Source organism: Penicillium griseofulvum (genome assembly GCF_001561935.1).
Source record: "Penicillium griseofulvum strain PG3 chromosome Unknown contig_76, whole genome shotgun sequence".
Classification (NCBI taxonomy): domain Eukaryota; kingdom Fungi; phylum Ascomycota; class Eurotiomycetes; order Eurotiales; family Aspergillaceae; genus Penicillium; species Penicillium griseofulvum.
In genome coordinates, this window is record NW_024467427.1 from 163,554 (window position 1) to 181,842 (window position 18,289).

At 47.5% G+C, this 18,289-nt stretch overlaps 6 protein-coding genes across 6 annotated transcripts; 3 read left to right on the top strand and 3 right to left on the bottom strand.

Moving 5' to 3' along the window:
* Positions 1-272: 272 nt before the first annotated feature.
* On the top strand, positions 273-1,597 carry PGRI_079190 (RNA-DNA hybrid ribonuclease; the record flags this gene model as incomplete). Its single annotated transcript, XM_040795633.1, has 3 exons — positions 273-474; positions 547-1,111; positions 1,171-1,597. 3 exons carry the CDS (start codon positions 273-275, stop codon positions 1,595-1,597), a joined length of 1,194 nt encoding a protein of 397 aa, XP_040651198.1.
* Positions 1,598-2,039: 442 nt separating this feature from the next.
* Positions 2,040-3,926, top strand: PGRI_079200 (putative Na/H antiporter; the record flags this gene model as incomplete). The annotated part of the gene is made up of 5 exons (XM_040795634.1): positions 2,040-2,157; positions 2,207-2,880; positions 2,936-3,018; positions 3,069-3,450; positions 3,543-3,926. The coding sequence occupies 5 exons, from the start codon at positions 2,040-2,042 to the stop codon at positions 3,924-3,926; spliced, it is 1,641 nt and encodes a 546-aa protein (XP_040651199.1).
* A 2,505-nt stretch (positions 3,927-6,431) lies between these two features.
* PGRI_079210 (putative salicylate synthetase) lies at positions 6,432-6,737 on the top strand (the record flags this gene model as incomplete). Its single annotated transcript, XM_040795635.1, has 1 exon — positions 6,432-6,737. The coding sequence occupies one exon, from the start codon at positions 6,432-6,434 to the stop codon at positions 6,735-6,737; it is 306 nt and encodes a 101-aa protein (XP_040651200.1).
* Positions 6,738-7,293: 556 nt separating this feature from the next.
* On the bottom strand, positions 7,294-11,909 carry PGRI_079220 (uncharacterized protein; the record flags this gene model as incomplete). Its single annotated transcript, XM_040795636.1, has 3 exons — positions 7,294-7,458; positions 7,517-7,705; positions 7,764-11,909. The coding sequence occupies 3 exons, from the start codon at positions 11,907-11,909 to the stop codon at positions 7,294-7,296; spliced, it is 4,500 nt and encodes a 1,499-aa protein (XP_040651201.1).
* A 2,829-nt stretch (positions 11,910-14,738) lies between these two features.
* Positions 14,739-15,978, bottom strand: PGRI_079230 (chitin synthase export chaperone; the record flags this gene model as incomplete). The annotated part of the gene is made up of 6 exons (XM_040795637.1): positions 14,739-14,953; positions 15,005-15,338; positions 15,390-15,483; positions 15,540-15,627; positions 15,697-15,787; positions 15,949-15,978. 6 exons carry the CDS (start codon positions 15,976-15,978, stop codon positions 14,739-14,741), a joined length of 852 nt encoding a protein of 283 aa, XP_040651202.1.
* Positions 15,979-16,788: 810 nt separating this feature from the next.
* On the bottom strand, positions 16,789-17,992 carry PGRI_079240 (dienelactone hydrolase family protein; the record flags this gene model as incomplete). The annotated part of the gene is made up of 6 exons (XM_040795638.1): positions 16,789-16,943; positions 17,000-17,111; positions 17,186-17,437; positions 17,543-17,694; positions 17,757-17,840; positions 17,932-17,992. The coding sequence occupies 6 exons, from the start codon at positions 17,990-17,992 to the stop codon at positions 16,789-16,791; spliced, it is 816 nt and encodes a 271-aa protein (XP_040651203.1).
* Positions 17,993-18,289: the final 297 nt, after the last annotated feature.

Here is an 18,289-nt window from a genome sequence, read left to right on the forward strand (position 1 = left end):
ACCACCCCCTCTTCTCAATTCCTAATTCCTCGACCTTCGACTATACCTCTTTTCATTCACATTTACACACCAGAAAGATCAAGATTCACAGCCGTGTTTGGTCAGCCTTGAAGTTGGGACCTTGGTGTTCCCTTCTGCGCTGCCCGCGATTTATTCCTGTCCGCCCAGTCACGAATACAAACCGTGAATTCCTAAGGGCCAACAAGAGCCTATTCCATACCCTTACTACTCCCAAAATCCTTGAATTGACTCCCAGCGATCAATCCGACACGATGAATAAGACTACACCTTCGCCGAGCCCCATCCCCAAAGCTTCGCCAGGCTCGAAACCCTCTCCCTCGCCGACCGCAGGCACCAAGCGCAAGAGAAATGCTACGGCCAAATATTACGCTGTCAAGGCAGGTCATAAACCGGGTATCTACTATGGGTGGAATGACTGCCTGGCTCAAATAACGGGATTCAAGGGAGCAATTTGTGAGTACGCTTTTCGCATTTCACCCAACAGGCGCGCCAATTTGACCAGAGACTGACGCATACACTCTTTAGTCCAATCGTTTCCCTCACAAGAAGAAGCCAATGCGTTTTTGAACGGTATTAAGCTCCCCGCCGCATCGCAGAGCTCGGAGAACACACGATTCTATGGAATCCAAAGGGGTCGGGTTACTGGAGTATACACAGACTGGACAACGGCACAGGAGCAAATTCGCGGGTTTCCGCGACCTCGGTATCGCAAGTTCTCCACCCGCGAAGAGGCAGAGGAGTTTGTGCGGGAAGGACAGACACAGCCTCCAGTCGGGTTCGGCGTGGCAACCGGACCTGGGCCTCATGGGTTAACGACTGAAAAGCCGAAAGATGCAGAAGGGGTCGAGTTTGCGCCAGGCGACGGCCCATTGCCGGCAGGAGCTGAAGATGGGTTTGACCCTAACGTTATCCTAGATCCAGCTACTGGCAAAGTGGTCTACAAGACCGCCCCCCAAATGGCAGCAACAAAACCACAATCAACAGGTATCCCAGGGATGCTTCGGATATACACTGATGGGAGTTCATTAAGAAATGGCACCCCATTAGCGTCGGCCGGGGTAGGGGTATTCTTCGGGCCTGGGGATTCAAGGTTCGCACATTTGCCTAGGCTACTGTCCAATACTTTCTAACTTCCGTCACTTATCCCAGCAGAAACGTATCGGAGCCACTCAAAGGCAGTCGTCAAACGAACCAGCGTGCTGAATTAACTGCAATCCTTCGGGCGATTGATATTGCCCCTCGACACCGAGATGTAACCATAATCACGGACAGCCGATATTCTATTGACTGTGTTACCGTATGGTTTATCAACTGGCGCCGCAACAATTGGATGACTCGAGACAAGAAGCCGGTTGAGAACAAGGATCTGGTTGAGTCGATTCTGATCAAAATTGAAGAACGCAATGATCTTAAGGTGAAGACATTATTTGAATGGGTCAAAGGTCATAATAAAGATGCCGGCAATGAAGAGGCTGATAAATTAGCCGTTAATGGAGCCCAGAAAGGGGTATCTGTCAAGGCAGAGGCGCTGCGTGCTGAGGATGTACCTGATGAAGTGTTTGAAGAAGATTTTTAAGTAAAAAAATAAATCAAGAGAGTCTTATGTATCTTTTTGCATCCAATTTATACCAATTGTTTAATTTATACCAATTGTTTATTTTTATCCTTAATAGGTAAAAATCCGTATCATCGTATATCGTCGGGTGTCAGATGCCAAGACCAGTCTAAGGCGTTTCCCACAACCTCGGAGATTCTTTTTATCTTCACATCTTCATATCTTCATATTTTCACTATAGAACTCCTACGAATGCTCTTGTTCATTTCATTTCAATACATTCAGATGATCTTGACTACAATCAAACAGGAAATTCAAACTATGATTCAATAACATTTGCTTGTACTTGACAAACATCTTAAGACTCTTTAAGATCTCATTGATCTGACTCACTTTGAGTCCAAATTCTTGATTTGGGCCTTCATCGCCCTTAGCTACAACCCAGAACATTTCAAAGATCAAAATGCCGACACTCGCCTTGATTAACTTCAATATCGTCTGCGCGACGCTTGGAGGTTTTATTTCCCTCTTCGGACTAGTATCCTACCTTTGCAAGGAGAAGTTCTACCTATCCGAAGCATGTAAGTTGAAATCCTGGGTGGTATTACCCCATTTACTAATAGGAAATAGTAATCTCCCTACTAGCCGGAGTATTATTCTCTCCTCATGCAGCCAATTTCATCAGACCAGATGACTATGCACTACACTCAGAAGAAAATCTAGAGGCAATCACATTGCACTTTACCCGTCTAGTGCTAGGCGTGCAGCTAGTTCTAGCCGGAGTCCAACTCCCAAAGCGGTATCTACAGATCGAATGGCGGAGCTTAGGGCTACTCCTCGGACCAGGCATGGCTGCCATGTGGATGTGCAGTAGCCTAGTGACCTGGGCCATGGTTCCAAACTTGAAGTTTCTCCATGCGCTGATTATCGGGGCATGCGTCACCCCAACCGACCCCGTTCTGTCTAACTCCATTGTCAAGGGCAAGTTTGCAGATAAGCATGTTCCCCGTGAGCTGCAGAGGATTATTATCGCTGAGTCTGGTGCCAATGATGGCCTTGGTTACCCGTTCCTTTTCTTTGCGGTTTATCTTGTCCAGTATACTGGGATGGCAAGCGAGAGCTATAGTGGTGGTGCAGGGAAGGCGATGGCATTATGGTTCTATGAGACCTGGGTATACACTATTATTCTGAGTGTGGTCTATGGAACTGTGGTTGGTTGGATTGCGAGGAAGTTGTTGCACTGGGCGGAGGAGAAGCGCTATGTTGACCGGGAGAGCTTTTTGGTGTTTGCCATTGCTCTTGCAGTGAGTTTACCTCAAAAGCGAGAAGGAAAAGGCGCTTTGCTAATCTTTCGGATAGCTATTCATCGTAGGAACCTGTGGTCTGATTGGGACAGATGATCTTCTTGCCTGTTTCATTGCTGGAAATGTATTCACGCAAGAGTAGGCCACCCCGATGTGAGCTATGATATCACGAATGCTAACCGAGACAGTGACTGGTTCCGACTTGAAACCATGGACGATTCCCTCCAACCGACAATCGACATGCTTCTCAACCTGTCTGTGTTCATGTGGTTCGGAGCGGTCTGCCCATGGTCATCCTTCCTGCACAACGAAGTGATTCCAATCCATCGGCTCATCTTCCTGGGAATCTTGATTCTCCTAGTTCGCCGTCTCCCGATTGTCTTCGCCATGCACAAATGGATTCCTCAAATTGAGCTTGTCTCCCAGGCTGCATTCGTCGGCTTCTTTGGTCCTATCGGAGTAGGCGCCATCTTCTACTTATCAGTCTGCCTTGAATTCCTACGCAAGATTCAAGTCAACGGTGAAGTCTCAGAGGACATAAAGCACATCATGGAGACCGTCCAGGTCGTGGTATGGTTCCTAGTAGTTTGCAGTATCGTGAGTCTTCCCAAATAACGAAAACCCCTACATCCTATATTGTTCATCTTCTGATCAAACCCCAGGTTGTGCATGGACTCTCAGTCCCCATTGGAAAGGCCGGCTATAACCTCCCGGCAACTATTTCCAACGTCATTAGCACTAGCGCATACGAGGAGCGCGAACCGGTCCCCATATCAAATACCAGCCACACGCACAGCACGGCCACACCTCTCACAACAGGGGAGGATGCGAGTTACCGTAGCCGCAAGCGTGGATTCCGGAATGCAAACATTCGCCCATTCTTTGGCATTGGTGGTTCGGTGATCCGTCCTCGTTCGCCATCCCACCAGCCCGGCGTGGGTCAGGATGATGAGCCGGAAAGACCTGTTCACCTGGTTCAGCCCGAACCAGAGAGATCAGTTCACGTCGTCATCGATCAGACTAGAAGTGGGGATAACAAGCCCTAGCTTTAGTCCTGAGGATATGATCACTCTAGGTACGCTTTGCTTTTGGTTTCGTCCAATTGCTAAGTAGAGCAAGTGTTGCGATCATTATATCTTTGATTGCCCAGCATTTTAGACAGCATGCATACGCATATTGTTTCTATATTTGAACAGCATTATGAAGGTATTTCCTATGGGTTTGTATATTTTAGCTGTCTCAGTACATGCTGGACCCGACATTGTTTATATTTATTCAAATGTGTACATAGTCAATAACCCTGAAATATCCAACCTTCTCGAATCATATATCATTCCTTCATTTCTTTTGTGCCAATATCACCACCGGCGACCAGTTGTAAATACAGTTCTTGTTTTGTGATAGTTGATAGAGGGCTACCTCTTGCTCAGTACTGGAAAACAACATATCATTGGGAAGTAATCTCTTGATGCCCTGAAGGATTTCACGAAGAGCCATCAGATAAGTGTTTGTGCATAGTTGGACCAACTGAGGCTTGAAACGACCGTTTTCCGATTGGAGAATGTTGAAGTCCTGCAAGTGACTAGGTAAATTCGAAACCCAACTATATATAGATATATTAATAAATGTCTTTCTTGGAATAACAAGGTAACAAACCTAAAGTCAAGATTGACCTTTTTGAATATTTCATTGATATTTCGTTCAAATTCTTCAGCTTTCGCACCCTTGATATGTTGGTGTACCAAGTCGGCATCTTCCCATTGTAGATAACCCCCAGGTTTCTTAAGGATCGTTAGTTATACTATATATCTGTAAAGGTATATAGTTCATGTACTTAATAGATGCTTGATATGACGGGACAATGATGATGGATCATTTCCTCGTAGGTTGCTAGCCCACATTCTTAGATGTATCACATCATATTGACCATATAAAGATGAAGGCGGATCAGTCAAAGAGTCTAGAAGTCCCAGTGTAACATTCTGAGGCCATAGTTCCTTTAATGGAAACTAACTGTCGGAAATATCAAATCCATCTATTTGAACTATCGGAAGTTGTGTTGCAAGGTCAAATATCCAGATGCTATTAACTGTTAATCCAAACTTCGTTATGTATATATCAAGTAAAAATAAACTACATACGCCGTTCCAGTTCCAAGCTCTGCAATTTTCATGTTCTCCGTTATTGGGATATCAGGATGTAGTCCGAAGCCTGTATGGAGTTTCCAAAGTAGATGTTGTGCATCTAACCTGCTCTCTCATTAACATTCAGGGGTTGACCCTTTAAGTATCAACTCACCTAACTGAGTCTTGAATAGCTCGACCTAGAATATATCCATCTTGAGCCATTGTGGAATAAGTGAGGGCAATGAAAGGATGTCTATATAGGGCTAAATCGAATTGGAATATCAAAGGCCGTCATATTTAGCATCTATATAACCCATGAGAGGTAGTTACACTACATGGCCCAACAGCCCAACTGATGGGAGTTGGACCATGTTGGGCCAGTTACACGAACTGACATTTATATATTGAGAGTTAGCTTATACTGAATTTATATCTCTTCAAATGTCTCAAATTACCTTCACTAGTCAAGCCAATGCCTTAGAAACTGTTGTCAAAGTGCTATTAAAACACAAAAACGATGACTATTATGCGTATGAGCGCGAGAAACATTGGTATATTGGCATTGGAAGTTGGTCATCGTTAGTGATTGACTCCAAATGACAAACCGCGACGATTAAAAGCGAGTCCGGTGAAGTCTCTCGCTCCATTGAGGGAGCTTCAATTTCACATATCGCGAGAGAATTTACTTCCAACCTGAGTGGCAGGATATTCGGCCAAGTTGGATTCAACTACGCTGCACATATCATTGGAGAAAAATATACACCGGGGAATTGGCCTCTTCTAGCCCTACTTGTTCCACGTCTTGAACTTGTTCTTCACCAACAATTAATCACCATAAAGGGAGTCGAGGAAGAAGTGAAAGCGCTTTATGACTCAATCCAGAATCAAACCGATGTATCTACCTTTCAAGATGTTCAACCCATCCAGACTGAAGATAAAGAGAATTACATCGCGAGAGTTGAGAATGCTCTCTCCGACATATCAGCAGGCTATTACACCAAAGTGATTCCATCTCGCACAGTAGGAATCCCATATAAGGTCAATATGCCAGCTACACTTCTCAATGGCCGGCGTTCTAATAATCCCGCACGAAGTTTCTGCTTGAATCACGCAGGCTATCAGGCTACAGGGTTTAGCCCCGAGCTGGTGGTATCAGTGAATGATAGAAGGGTAACGACGGAGCCATTGGCTGGCACTCGATCCAGCCTAGGCAGCAAAGAAGAGGTCGAGAAGCTACAAAAAGAACTCCTGAACGACCCGAAAGAAATTGTAGAGCATGTGGTGTCGGTATAAGAAGCCATCACCGAGCTCCAACGACTTTGTTGGGATACAGTCACGGTTGAAGATCTGATGTCAATCCGAACGCGTGGATCTGTACAACATCTAGGGTCTCGTGTGACTGGGATTCTATCACCTGAGAAAGATATGTGGGATGCATTTGATGTCGTGTTCCCATCAATTACCGCATCTGGTATCCCAAAGCTTGCAGCTCTCAAAGCTATTCAGCGCCTGGATCAACCGAGAGAGCTGTACTCTGGTGCTGTCATCATGATCGAAGATCTAGAATTTGAAGCTGCACTTGTCTTGCGCACTGTCTTTCAAGATCAGAATCGTGCTTGGATCCAAGCTGGAGCTGGTGTTATCTCTCAGTCTAACCCAGAGCGCGAGCTGATGGAGACTCATGAGAAGTTGGCGAGCATTGCACCATTTGTCATTCCAGATTCGTGTTGAATCAATCGGATTGACAATGATCCGACCTATAAGTAGGGCATAAACGATTTCATGGATTTTTCGGGCCTAATATCAAATGATATCGAGAATTGGGAGCCGAGAGCATCTATAGCCACTTGATTTAAGTGGCAGGAGAGTCCCATAATAACGCCATTCCATAAAACCCGAGAGTACAAGTAGATACAGGAGATGCAAAGTTTTACAAGCCCTAGACCCACGTCATGACTATAGAAGATGTCCTCGAAGAATAGCAAATCCAGTGTGCATTGGTATCAAATGTGCCCGGACAATGCCCTGACTAAAGGAAACTTCATGACCTCGTCCAAGGTGTTTACCTGATAACTAAGATAATTTCATCCCGAAGGGGTAACCAGAGACCACATTCTCTGAATTCATGCGTGTTTTTATGCTTTTGGGTGTTTCTGTTCGATATCGTTACACGTCATACTGAAAATCAAAATGATAACGCCGTTGATGGGCCCGCGTCGAGATCGTGAACTCATCGTGAACTCATCATGATTCCGAATTCATGCAAAAAGGCGAATAAAACCGCAATTTAAGACAAGCTGGCGTGCAGTTCGCGGGCACGGCGAGCGAGGGGTGAAATAAGTCGCAGGATTGGGTCATGCGGGTTGTGCTCAACGACTGACATGTACAGGGTATTGAGGCGCTGGCTCATGATATCTAGAATGCGAGGTGCGACTTCCCGGAGGTCGGTGTCCTAAAAGCCAGAGAGTTAGTGAACAGGTTACAAAATTTGAAATAGAATAAGGACATACCCTGGGATTCACATTCTGGAGAACCACCTCGAGCCAGTGGAGGCGCTGGCCAATGTTGGTTTGCATGGTACTGGTGACAGCAACAGCCACGGAGAGCATGACGATCGCAGAAAGTCGGGACAAGTAGGTGGGAGATACGTGGACGAAGAAGTTGTCAAACAGGTCAGCTTGTTGGCTCGATTGGAGCCACTAGAAAGTTTAGTGTTAGTAGGAATATCGAATATATATGGAAGTGATCGAAACCAACCTTAATAGTGCCTTGCTCGAAGTGACCGGTATTGATAAGCTGCACAATATCCCCCATTTCGGTTTCCTCGGGGGATCGCGCGACAGGAGAAACGGCGGCAACCGGGGCTGGGGCCGGCATAGCCTGAGTTTGTAACACAGGCTGAGACAATGGCTGCGGCATGCGCACGTGGTTCTCACTTGGCTGTCTAGTAGAGGAGCGCTTGTTGACATTCAAGACCTCGCGCTGGGCGATCTCGTGCTGCGGGCTTTGGCTCTGTGGAATTTGGTGGCCCTGGTGCGCGGCCAGCAAAGAAACGGTCTTGGACAAGCCACGCAGGACGGCTGACATCTCGTCGATCTTTGCAGCATCGCTTTGGCGCTGGGCCTCGTATTGCTGAACCTGCGCTTGGAAGTGGCGTTCCATATCTGACTCCACCTTCTGCGTGGTACGTGCCAAGCTCTCAATCATGGGGGCAATCGAGGACTGCATGACCCGGGTGACTTCTGCCTCAATGCGAGGTGCAAGCTTCTGTGCAACCGAATCGGAGACAGCTTTCACCACGGGTGGCTGTTGCATAGCGTTGATGATAGCCTTGGGAAGAACCTGTCGTAGCTCTTCATTGAACACGCCTTCAAGTTGTTGAGAGACAGCGCCATTCAGTTGCTTGTTGACTGCAGCAGAAGTGGCATCAGAGATGACAGGAATGACATCGGTCTGGATACTAGCTGAAACAATACGCGACAAGTTCTTCTCAACGTTGTCAGAGAGCGTGCTAGAGACCAGGCGCAACACTTGGTCTTGCTTGGCTGACGAAGCAGCATCCCAGCTACGACGTTCATCGTCGAAGCGACGGTGGAGGTTCTCAAACTCAAGGCCAAGACTCTTGTTAAACTCGCTTGAAACGCTGCCCTGCAAGGTCTGGATGTGTCTATTGAAAGCTTCGCTTGAGAGACCGAGACCAGGCACTGCATGCTCGGCAGCCTGAGTCGCACCCATCGCTGCAGTAGAAGAGGCAAGAGTCTCGAATTCTTTGGCAGCGGCGGAGGGGACTGGCAAAGATTCGACACCGGCAGTGACAGATGGCTCCTTGGCTTTCGCAGCTTCGGCGGCAGCAGCCGTCTTCTTCTTCTTCTTCTTTTCAGACTTCTCAGCCACGATAGGTGCCGCTGCTGGCTCACTGGGCTCTTCCTTCTTCTTGATCAACTTGGTAGGTGATGCATTACGCGAAGGAGCAACTCCAGAAGCCAATTCTCCAATCTCTGGCTTTTTCGCAGACTCCTTGGCGCGAGACTGGATGGAGGCGGAGTCACCATTGACAGATGGATCATCGGTGGCGTATGTGGGGAAAGTCTGAAGATCGCTGATTTCAATCAAGCCATGCTCCATTGCATCAATAGGGCGGATAACCTTGTTATCCGCCGTCCAGCCCAAATCCTCCTTCTTGATATTCAAGCAGGTCACACCGCGCGAGTGCATAACATAAAGCTCAAACAGGGGATTCTCCTCAGTGCTGCGCTTGTCAGTAGCGGACTTGGTGATAGGTAGGAGCTCCAAGCTTCTTAGCTGCCCCTTGGAACCGAGAGAGATCTCCCGAATTCCACTCAAACAAGCAGTAGACTCGGGTTTAGGTAGAGTGTTGTCTTTATCGTTGAGGTCTCGGATGTAGGCTGCCTGTGACATCTGAGGCAAATTGTATCGAGGAGCCGAAAGATGAGCAAAGTAGATAGAGTTGCGTGTGGGATGTCCAACGACAATGACACCTGATGATGGGTGATAAGCCACGCTGCAGATGGCATCGGATTCATTTTCGTGCGGGAACTTCAACTCCTGCACGGCCTTGCCCAGCCCAATATCCCAGAGCTGCAAGGTGTGGTTTTGCTTGAGTCCGACCAAAACGTAACGGAGGGCCATAGATCGCGAATAAGCGCGAAGCTTGTCGAGGAAGAGGACCGAAGTGGGCCAGGACTTTTCAGTTGGGGAGCCAGTGACAAAGGTAGTCAAGGGAACCCGGATCTCGGCGGGAGCAGGGCCTTCCACGAGGCTCGCATCATTCAGCATATCATTTATATCCCAGAAGCGCAGCCGGCCAGTCTTGTCCAAGGAGGCGATGACGGAATCATCATCACTAAAAGCAAAGTCTTTGCCGGCTTTACCAGTGGAGATCTTCAATGCACGCTCCTTGAAGAATTTCTCGGTGTTGACTGTACGCTGGGTACCAGAAACGCCATAGGCAGGGGTCATTGCTGCCTTTGGCGAAACAACGTAGATATTCTTGCCCCGACCAATGGCAAACAGGTTGGTGTGACGAGTGCTCCGCTTGGCCCGCGTTTTCAGCTGGCCACCAGAGGTGTTCTCGTCTGAGGCCGGGAAAGGTGGGAAGATCAAGCTTTCGCTTTCCAAAGCATCCATATCAAAGAAATCCTTCCCAGAACGCGAGATCACAGCCCAGTATACCGAGCCGCTGACTCCGATGCCGAGGATAGCCTGAACTTCGGACTCACCAGCCGTCGAAGGAGCTGTACACAGGGCAACGTTGAACACTCGATCGCGGGTGGAACGGAACACCTGTCGGTCACTACCGTCATCCTGTCGAATGATTCTAATTCCACCGGTTTTGGCGAGCGCATACACAATGTATTCGGATGTAGCCGCAGTCAACGAACGGTCAAGCTGATCGAACTCCTTTTTCAAACGAGCAATATCCATGACGTCGTCATCACGGAAGGTTGTAAGCTTTCCGGACGTAGCTTTCACGGCAATGGAGATGAAGGGCCTCATTGGAAAGTTATAAACAGAGACAACTCGTTCTTCTTCCTTTTCAGCGCTGTCTTCCGCACTCTCCCAGCTGTCAGCAAGAGCCTCAGTGTTTTCAGCCGCCTTCGGGGCAACTGGAACCGCTGGAGATTCAACCTCCTTCACGGGTTCGTCAACATGGGCCAAGCCTGTCGCTTCTACAGCTTCAGCAGCAGTCTCACGCATATGACTAGCGATTGACGAAAGGACTGCTTCAGAGGATTCCTCCTGCACAGTAGAAACAGCAGCATTGGCTTCCGTTGCAGCCTGGGGCTCGTCGCCGCTGAGAGAGCGACCAATTTCATCTACGAGACGACCGACGACTTCATTCACAGCGTCTCTCTGACCTTCAGTCAAAATTGGAGACTGGACCCTCTCCCTAGGGGCCGCAAGCTCGGGTGTCTGCGAAGGCTCTAGCTTAGCAGAAACATTGATCCTTTGCTTCTGGGTGACTTCAACAGCTGGGCTCTGGAAGCCAGAGGTAGACCGGGGAGACTTGTTAACAGGAGAGATGGCTGCCAATTGGTCAAATGGATTGACATAGGTGAACATTGAGTCCTTCGAGCTGGGCGATACGACCGTTTCCGGGTTCGTAGGTGCCTTGGGACTTTCATCCACAACTTCCATGAAGACATTCTTGGCTGCCTGATTCTGACGTTCATCAACAACAGCCTGCATAAATGGTGCCTGTTTAGATGAAGCCGGCGCCGATGTTTCAGCGCCAGCAGGACCTGGCTGAGAACGATTGAGCAGGCGAAGCAACATATCTTGTGTGTTCTCATTGGGGCCCTCGGGCTGACCAGAGTGGAATGCCGGAGGGCCAGTGGGAGCAGGCGCAGCCGGGGCCTGTTGACCGAACAAAGTAGCAACGAAGTCAGACGCGGAAACATTTCGTCCGTGCGACCCAGGAGCTCCCTGGGCCGGCGGAGACTGCAAGTGTTCGGGAGCTGCAGCGGGTGCTTGCGGCTGGGGGGAAGCGCCGGGACGCTGGCTGAATCTGAGAAGATTCAAAAGATCCACAGAGCCTGGGTTGGTGTGCTGCGGTTGCGGCTGTGGCTGCTGGGGCCATTCACCCCGAGGAGAAGGCATGTTAGGGCTCAAGATATCAGAGCCCTGATGAGGGGGAGCATTCATTGGGGCAGGACTTTGGATAGTCGAGGATACCGATGGATGCTGGTAGCCATGCGACTGGGGATGAGGGTAGCTCTGACCATCATAAGGTTGCTGCTGCTGAGGGTGCGGCGGGAACAGACCGGGCTGATAATACGATTGGCGCTGGGCCTGCGGGTTATCCTGGCCAGGAGTGTTAGAAGGAGAAGGACGAGGCCGGATACTGGCTAAGAGAGCCTGGAGATCGGTGGGGGTGGACATTTCTGCCGTTACGCCGTGGTTATAGGCGACCTCCGCCGATAGGATCCAAGCTTTGCAGAGCTCTCAGAAGCTCTCTTTCGAGAGGGACAGAGTATGAAATTGGAAATCAGAAAGGCTAGAAATGGCGACAAAAGAATAAATCAGAGATAAGTGCGAGAAAAGAGAGATGAAATTGGAGAACGTGGTGAAGTCGAGAGGAAGGGTGAAGGAGAGAAGAACTCTCGGTAATATTGTTCGAGCCGTGTGTGTGGCTGAGGCTGCCGAGTTTGTGGCGGATCGTGGCTAGTGTTATTTCTTGCCCGACTCGCGTCATTTAGTGAATCGGATTACTTTTACTTCCTTTGACCCAACTTTCATTTACCGAGTTGGAAGGTGGTGATCATTAGACTATCATAATATTCTAATTAATTCAAACGACACTTTCGTCCATCTGTCTGTACCCTTCCGCCAGAAGGCCAGCGCCCGCAAACCCCATCATGTTCTGTCTACGAAGGTAAGAGAAGCAAGCAATCAGCAACAAAGCAGATGATTAAGACTAACCCAAATTGTCATACTATAGCTGGCTGCCACTTCTTTTCATCCCGACCAACGCCTCCCCGCTTTTCATCATCTCGTTTGTTGCCTTGACATACATCATTCACCGGCCATGTATCTACTGCTCCGCGTTACTCTTGATCCTCTTCGTCTCGTCATGTCATTGGTCAGACCGGTGCATCTTTGATCTACGGAGTAATTGGTTTGCACCACGCTATACCTCGGAATCTAGCGATTATGCCATCTCGGGCAACACAACCTCTGAAGCAACAGTGTCTGGCGAGGGTCTGACGGAATTTGTTTTCGATACTATGAACTCCACTGCCAAGGCCTTGGCTGGGGCTGCATTTGAAGGCGTTCAGCAACGACTTTCTTCCAATGGCATTGAATCAAGGCCGAACGAGTGGACAGGAGTTGGGTTGGAGTGGATGCGCAGCCTCTTGGGGAGGCGGGAGTGGACGCTTCCATGCGTTGATGTCAAAGTTCGACTATGAAGTGTGCAAAAAGTTTTGATTTTGGTATCCTTCCTCTGTTGTATTCAGATGAGCTTTTGATTTCATATACATTATTTACGACTTGTGTGTTTTTCGTATCTCGATATCCTTGAACACTTATGAACAACTATTGTACATAACCCATTCTATAGTAACGTGTCAATCGTTGAATGGCTTTCTATTGGATATACAAATCCTCCTGCCGTTGTAACCAAACCCAGGTGGTGGTAGCTATATAAGACATCATGCAATAATTGACTTGAAGGGGAAGACGTCGTTTGGCCTTAGCGTGGCCTTTACCCATGTGTCCCTCATACTAAGTATACCCTGACCTCGAGAAAGGCAGAAAAAGCAGAGAGACAGCTAGAATTCCTGCCTGCTACGTGCACTAAGGACTAACCAAAAGCCTAACCTATAACCGGCAACAATATCCCTAACCATCGTGTGGCCGAGAGCCTCATGGCAATTACCTAGAAGAAGGCTCATCACCGTGCTCATTATTTGTGACCGGACATATACCGAGTTGAATAAGCATATTGAGAATCGATGGATAGCAAGCACCACATGAGCAGAGCTAGACTCAGATCTTAGTCTTTGTTCCTAAAGCTCGATGAAGACAAAGGAATATACCTGATTCAAGTAAGTTGTTATACACTTCTGCATAGCAACCGGATCACCATTGGTAATAGCATTGGCAATGCACGTAAGCTGGGCTGCCAAATTGAGACAAGCAGCGATACTACACGCCTCTGGGAGATGCCGGACTATCTCTAGATTTTGTTGCTGAACTATATGCCTCGTATCAGTGCTAGTTTAGCCAAATTGTCGAATAATTGAGGTTATAAAAGGGATATGTACGAGAGGTTTGGGGTTGTGTATTATTGCCCACAGGAGCTATTCCTGCAGCTGTGGTCAACCCCGAGGCGAGGACTAGAGCGGCTATGTTAAAACGCATATTCAAGAACCTTTGCAGATAATTGGAAAAAGAGAATGAGAGGGATAGACACAGGCTCAAATTTAGTATTGTTATAAAGAGATAGAGGGTTACCCTATTCTTTTTGTAATTATATAGTTGCTTATTATATACACCGAAGCTTTAGATTGTCCGGGGCACAAGAGATGGACAGCTAGTCCTCGATATGAATGTCACATTGGCGGCCAATTGGTAAATTGTCATATGGAGCGAAATGAAAATTAGCATTGTGGTCACACTGAGTCGCATTAGAAGGCTCGTCTTTCCCCAATTTATGTATCAGGGTTGGGCAGGGAGCATCAGATACTACCTACCCGATATAAGAGAGCTGAGGGGTGTTTGCACAAAAGCCCCATGACTGATTTGAATCTGGGGAGTGGGAATCGGCTCTTTTAGTTAATGATGAACTCGAAAAAAGCGAGCTCAAGTCGATTATTTGACATAGGTTACACTAAGTACATGGCAAGGAGATATCTGCCATAAAAAAACAAAATCACGGGTAAATACCGATGGGAAAGTAGTCGATCAGTAGCTCGACTGGCAAATCGTATCTCTCGCAATTGAATTCATAAAACATAGAGGGGCTGGAACGAGTCATAACGCAAGGCATGATAACCGCCGCTAAGGTAAGAGATGGCAGGTGAATCGTGAAACATGACTCAAGGAAATGGGGGTATCACAATGTCGACGATCCCAGTTCAAGATCAAGATTCGTAAACAAGCGTGAATAAAGTTATGTATGGCTGAGAAATAATTAGCGACGTTGAAATTCGCAAGAAACTGACCGAGGCAAAGTCACAGATAACGCAAAAGGGCATAATTATCAAATCAGTTGTAACCACCACCACCCACGGGTAGAGGCCAGTCATCTTCAGTGATGCTGCTCCAGAAGGCCCAGACCCCGGAGACAGAAAGGAGGGTGAAGAGAGTTTCAAATAAGGCTCCATTGATCTTGCCATCCGAGGCCTGGCACAGATGCGTGCTGATCACATAATTGAAGATCTGACCAATTGCAAACAACAAGCCAGCGCCGGTGAGATACACTGTTGCATCGTTAGCACACGTTTATTTCGAGTCCAGCATGGTGTACTTACGCATTGGCCGGAACTCGCCCAGGACCCGGAGCACTAGTACAGCTTCCAGGAGGTAGAACAAGACAAGGCAGACGAGTGGGAAAAGCTGGTACAGAACATAGAGGGCGATATTGCGATTGGGTGGCTCATGGCTTGACTGGAAACGACCAGTCCAATCGAATCCGGTGTCCAAGGCAATATAGCCAGTCCCGATAAAGAGGGCGGCAGCAGATGCGCAGATGAGACCGATAGAAGCTGCTGTACCGTCGTCAAGCAACTGGAAGCCTACGAGTGCGTTCAAGAGAAGGACCCAGCAAGTAGCAGTGATCGCGGCAATATGTACCGCGGAAAATCCCTAGATACTTCCGTCAGTCGAGACCTTGTGTCTATCCTGTAGGAACCCTACCTTTCGGACTGCATCGTTCAGTGGGAAGCCACCCACTGTGAAGATCTCGCAGATCTCAATGATGATGAAACCGAGCAAAAATAATTGCATTTCCCTGCATACACCTCCATGTCAGTTCATATTTCCATAGGGAACAAAGACATCTCATACCTCCGGCCGACGGCAGCGTGCTTCTTGTCCGATCTCCATATCATACCCACAGTCAAGACAATGGCAATGAAGGCCAACAGAATTGAACCTATTCCCAATCAGCAATCATGCTCATATCATTTGTCCCCAATCGCATCGGCGGCTTCGCGGATCGTACCTAAATTCCGAAGGTGTCTGTCCCCACTGAGAGGAATGCCGGTCAGATCGCACGCGTGGAAGGCAGCAGTCGCGGTTTCATTGGTGAAAAGCTGTACGCGACATATAGTCAGTTGACAATTCCATGGGGTCCTGTCAAAAAGATCTCACATTGCAAACTGGTAGGGTTGAGTCGCGACAGAAGTTCTGTGATACCCATACGGGTGTGCGGTCAGTATCTGCCCATTGGGTCTCCAGGTCGATCTGCACTTACGTGGAAGTTCCCGAATTGAGTGGACCCCATTTTGAATTGAGACCGATTCAAGGAAAAGATGTGAGAGTTGACAAAGGGACTGGAGAGTTAAAGATGGAGAGCCAGTCCAGATAGGATAGTGAAACCAAAGAGTTGAGGTAGAAAGAAGTAAATCTGTGTAGCCAAGGCAAAAAGAACTGTGAGGGGGACTAAGTCAAGATCCCCACGGGTTACTCGGGGGACTCCAAAGCTGCACGCTAAGTTGAAAAAGAAAAAATAAAAATAAAAAAACGTTTCTGAACTTTTCAAGTTTTCAAGTTTAATATCAAAAAATCATAAACAATTCAACTTGGTTCCTTTGGGTCAAGTAACTAATAATAGTACACTCCCGCCTTAGTTAAGCGGACTGCTCAGCCCTGGAGCCCTGGAGGTATGGAGGTATGGAGGAATGGGATTTGTACGGAGAATATACGGAGAAAGAGTATAACTTCTTTATCTTATGAACATCTCCATAAACACAGATTCTTTTTCTTTTTTGTGTGAAAATGGGTTTATCTTGACCCTTGCTGGAGACAATAATATATGGTCGCCAGGTCGACCAGGACTCAAGCCACAATATTTAGTTTTATACATAGACGACCCTCTGAGCTCATTTCTATGCTTGGACCATTGAGATATGTCGTCATGTTCTGTGCCTGCTGTATTGTTACTCTGTCCCTCTACGGAGTATGTAGGAATCATAGATAAGTATACCCCTTAGCTCGATCTAGTCCAGTTGGAAATGATTCCATTTCACATTCAATTTTAGAAATCAGCCCCTTCTTCTGTAACGTACTACATGCAGGATTACTCGAACATAACTTAACACACATCCTCGATCACCAATTTTTGTCCATCATGCTCACCCAGATCAAGCTTCAAGGTGCGCCCAAACAGCTCAAGCAGCATCTCAAAGCAGACCTTGGTGATAGCTGGATCATATCGACCCTTGCTGAGCTCATCACGGATGAATGCATCTGAATAAATATTGTCAGCATATTTGTGTTTGTGTTAAGAGACGAGTTCAACTCACGTTGCGCCCACGCGACTTCATAGAAACTGAACAGGACGTTCTTGTCATGCAGGGTCTTGCGGATGAGATCGCGGCCCTCGGGCGGGACGTGGTTATCATTTTTGCCAAAGATCTAAAGAATAATTGTGTTTAGCAGCAATTGACCCAAATGGAAACAATAGAAAGAAAAAGAATCCCCAGACATACCATTAGCATCTCACCCTTGATATCCCCTGCTCTCTCTAAACTATCATCGTTCTTGCCCAGGGCAAGGGTCTTGCTGTGTATATCCGTAGCAAAGTAACACACGCTCGCTTTGACCCGGCTATCCAGCGCGCAACGATAGGCCAGATGGCCACCTAGACACATACCGGTGGCACCAACTCGACCATTGCAAGTGGGCAGCGAGAGGAGATAATCCACGCTGAGACTAGCGTCTTCATCATAAGCGGCAAGTTTCTAATAGACAGTTAGCCCCGAAAATTGACACAACAGCCCAATAAAGAAACAAAATGGAAAACGCAAGTAAATCACGTATTCAGGGAAGCTGTATATTCCACTTACTTTGCCGATCTTCCATGCATTCCCCTTGTCTGTGTCCTCTGCGTCATACTTCAGAGGTTCCGGACCAGTGAATTCATGGTAGCTCGAAGGAGCAGCACAGATGTAGCCCTGGCCTGCAATCTGGCGTGCAAAACGTGCCACTGGGCCCGTTACTGTGGGTTCAGGATCTTTAGTTGAGGTGTTCGGCCATGATCACACTGCAAGAGGCACGAACCTTGGTAGATCTCGCTGAAAACTACGACTCCAGGAAAGCGGGCTTTGGGGTAGCCCGGGATTGTTGGGTGGAAGACATAGATGCCTGTTAAATTGTTAAAATTGACATTATGAAGGAGCAATGGATTTATAGAGGGGATAAATGTGCTGTACGAGAGAGACCATAGTGTACATACGCATCGTCCCCTGTCCATCCGCTTTGGTAGGAACGTCATGGTAGGATTCTTGGATCAGCATGGTGTTTTCTTTTCTTTTTTTTCAATAGATAAATATGTTGGAATAGAATCGAGAAGTCAATTGAAAGATATCAAGGCGCGAAAACATTATCGATAACACACGCGGGGCAGTCATGTGCTGATACTGGCCAACAATTTCAACATAGATGGATCGTCTTTTAATATAGTGAATATCAATTGAATTAAACAGCAAATATCTTCACATATGGATCAACTTCAAAAATCCAGGTGACTCGTCCCAGTTGTACAAAAAAAAAAGCATAAAACTCATAGCGGTGGATGTCAGATAAGTCAAAGA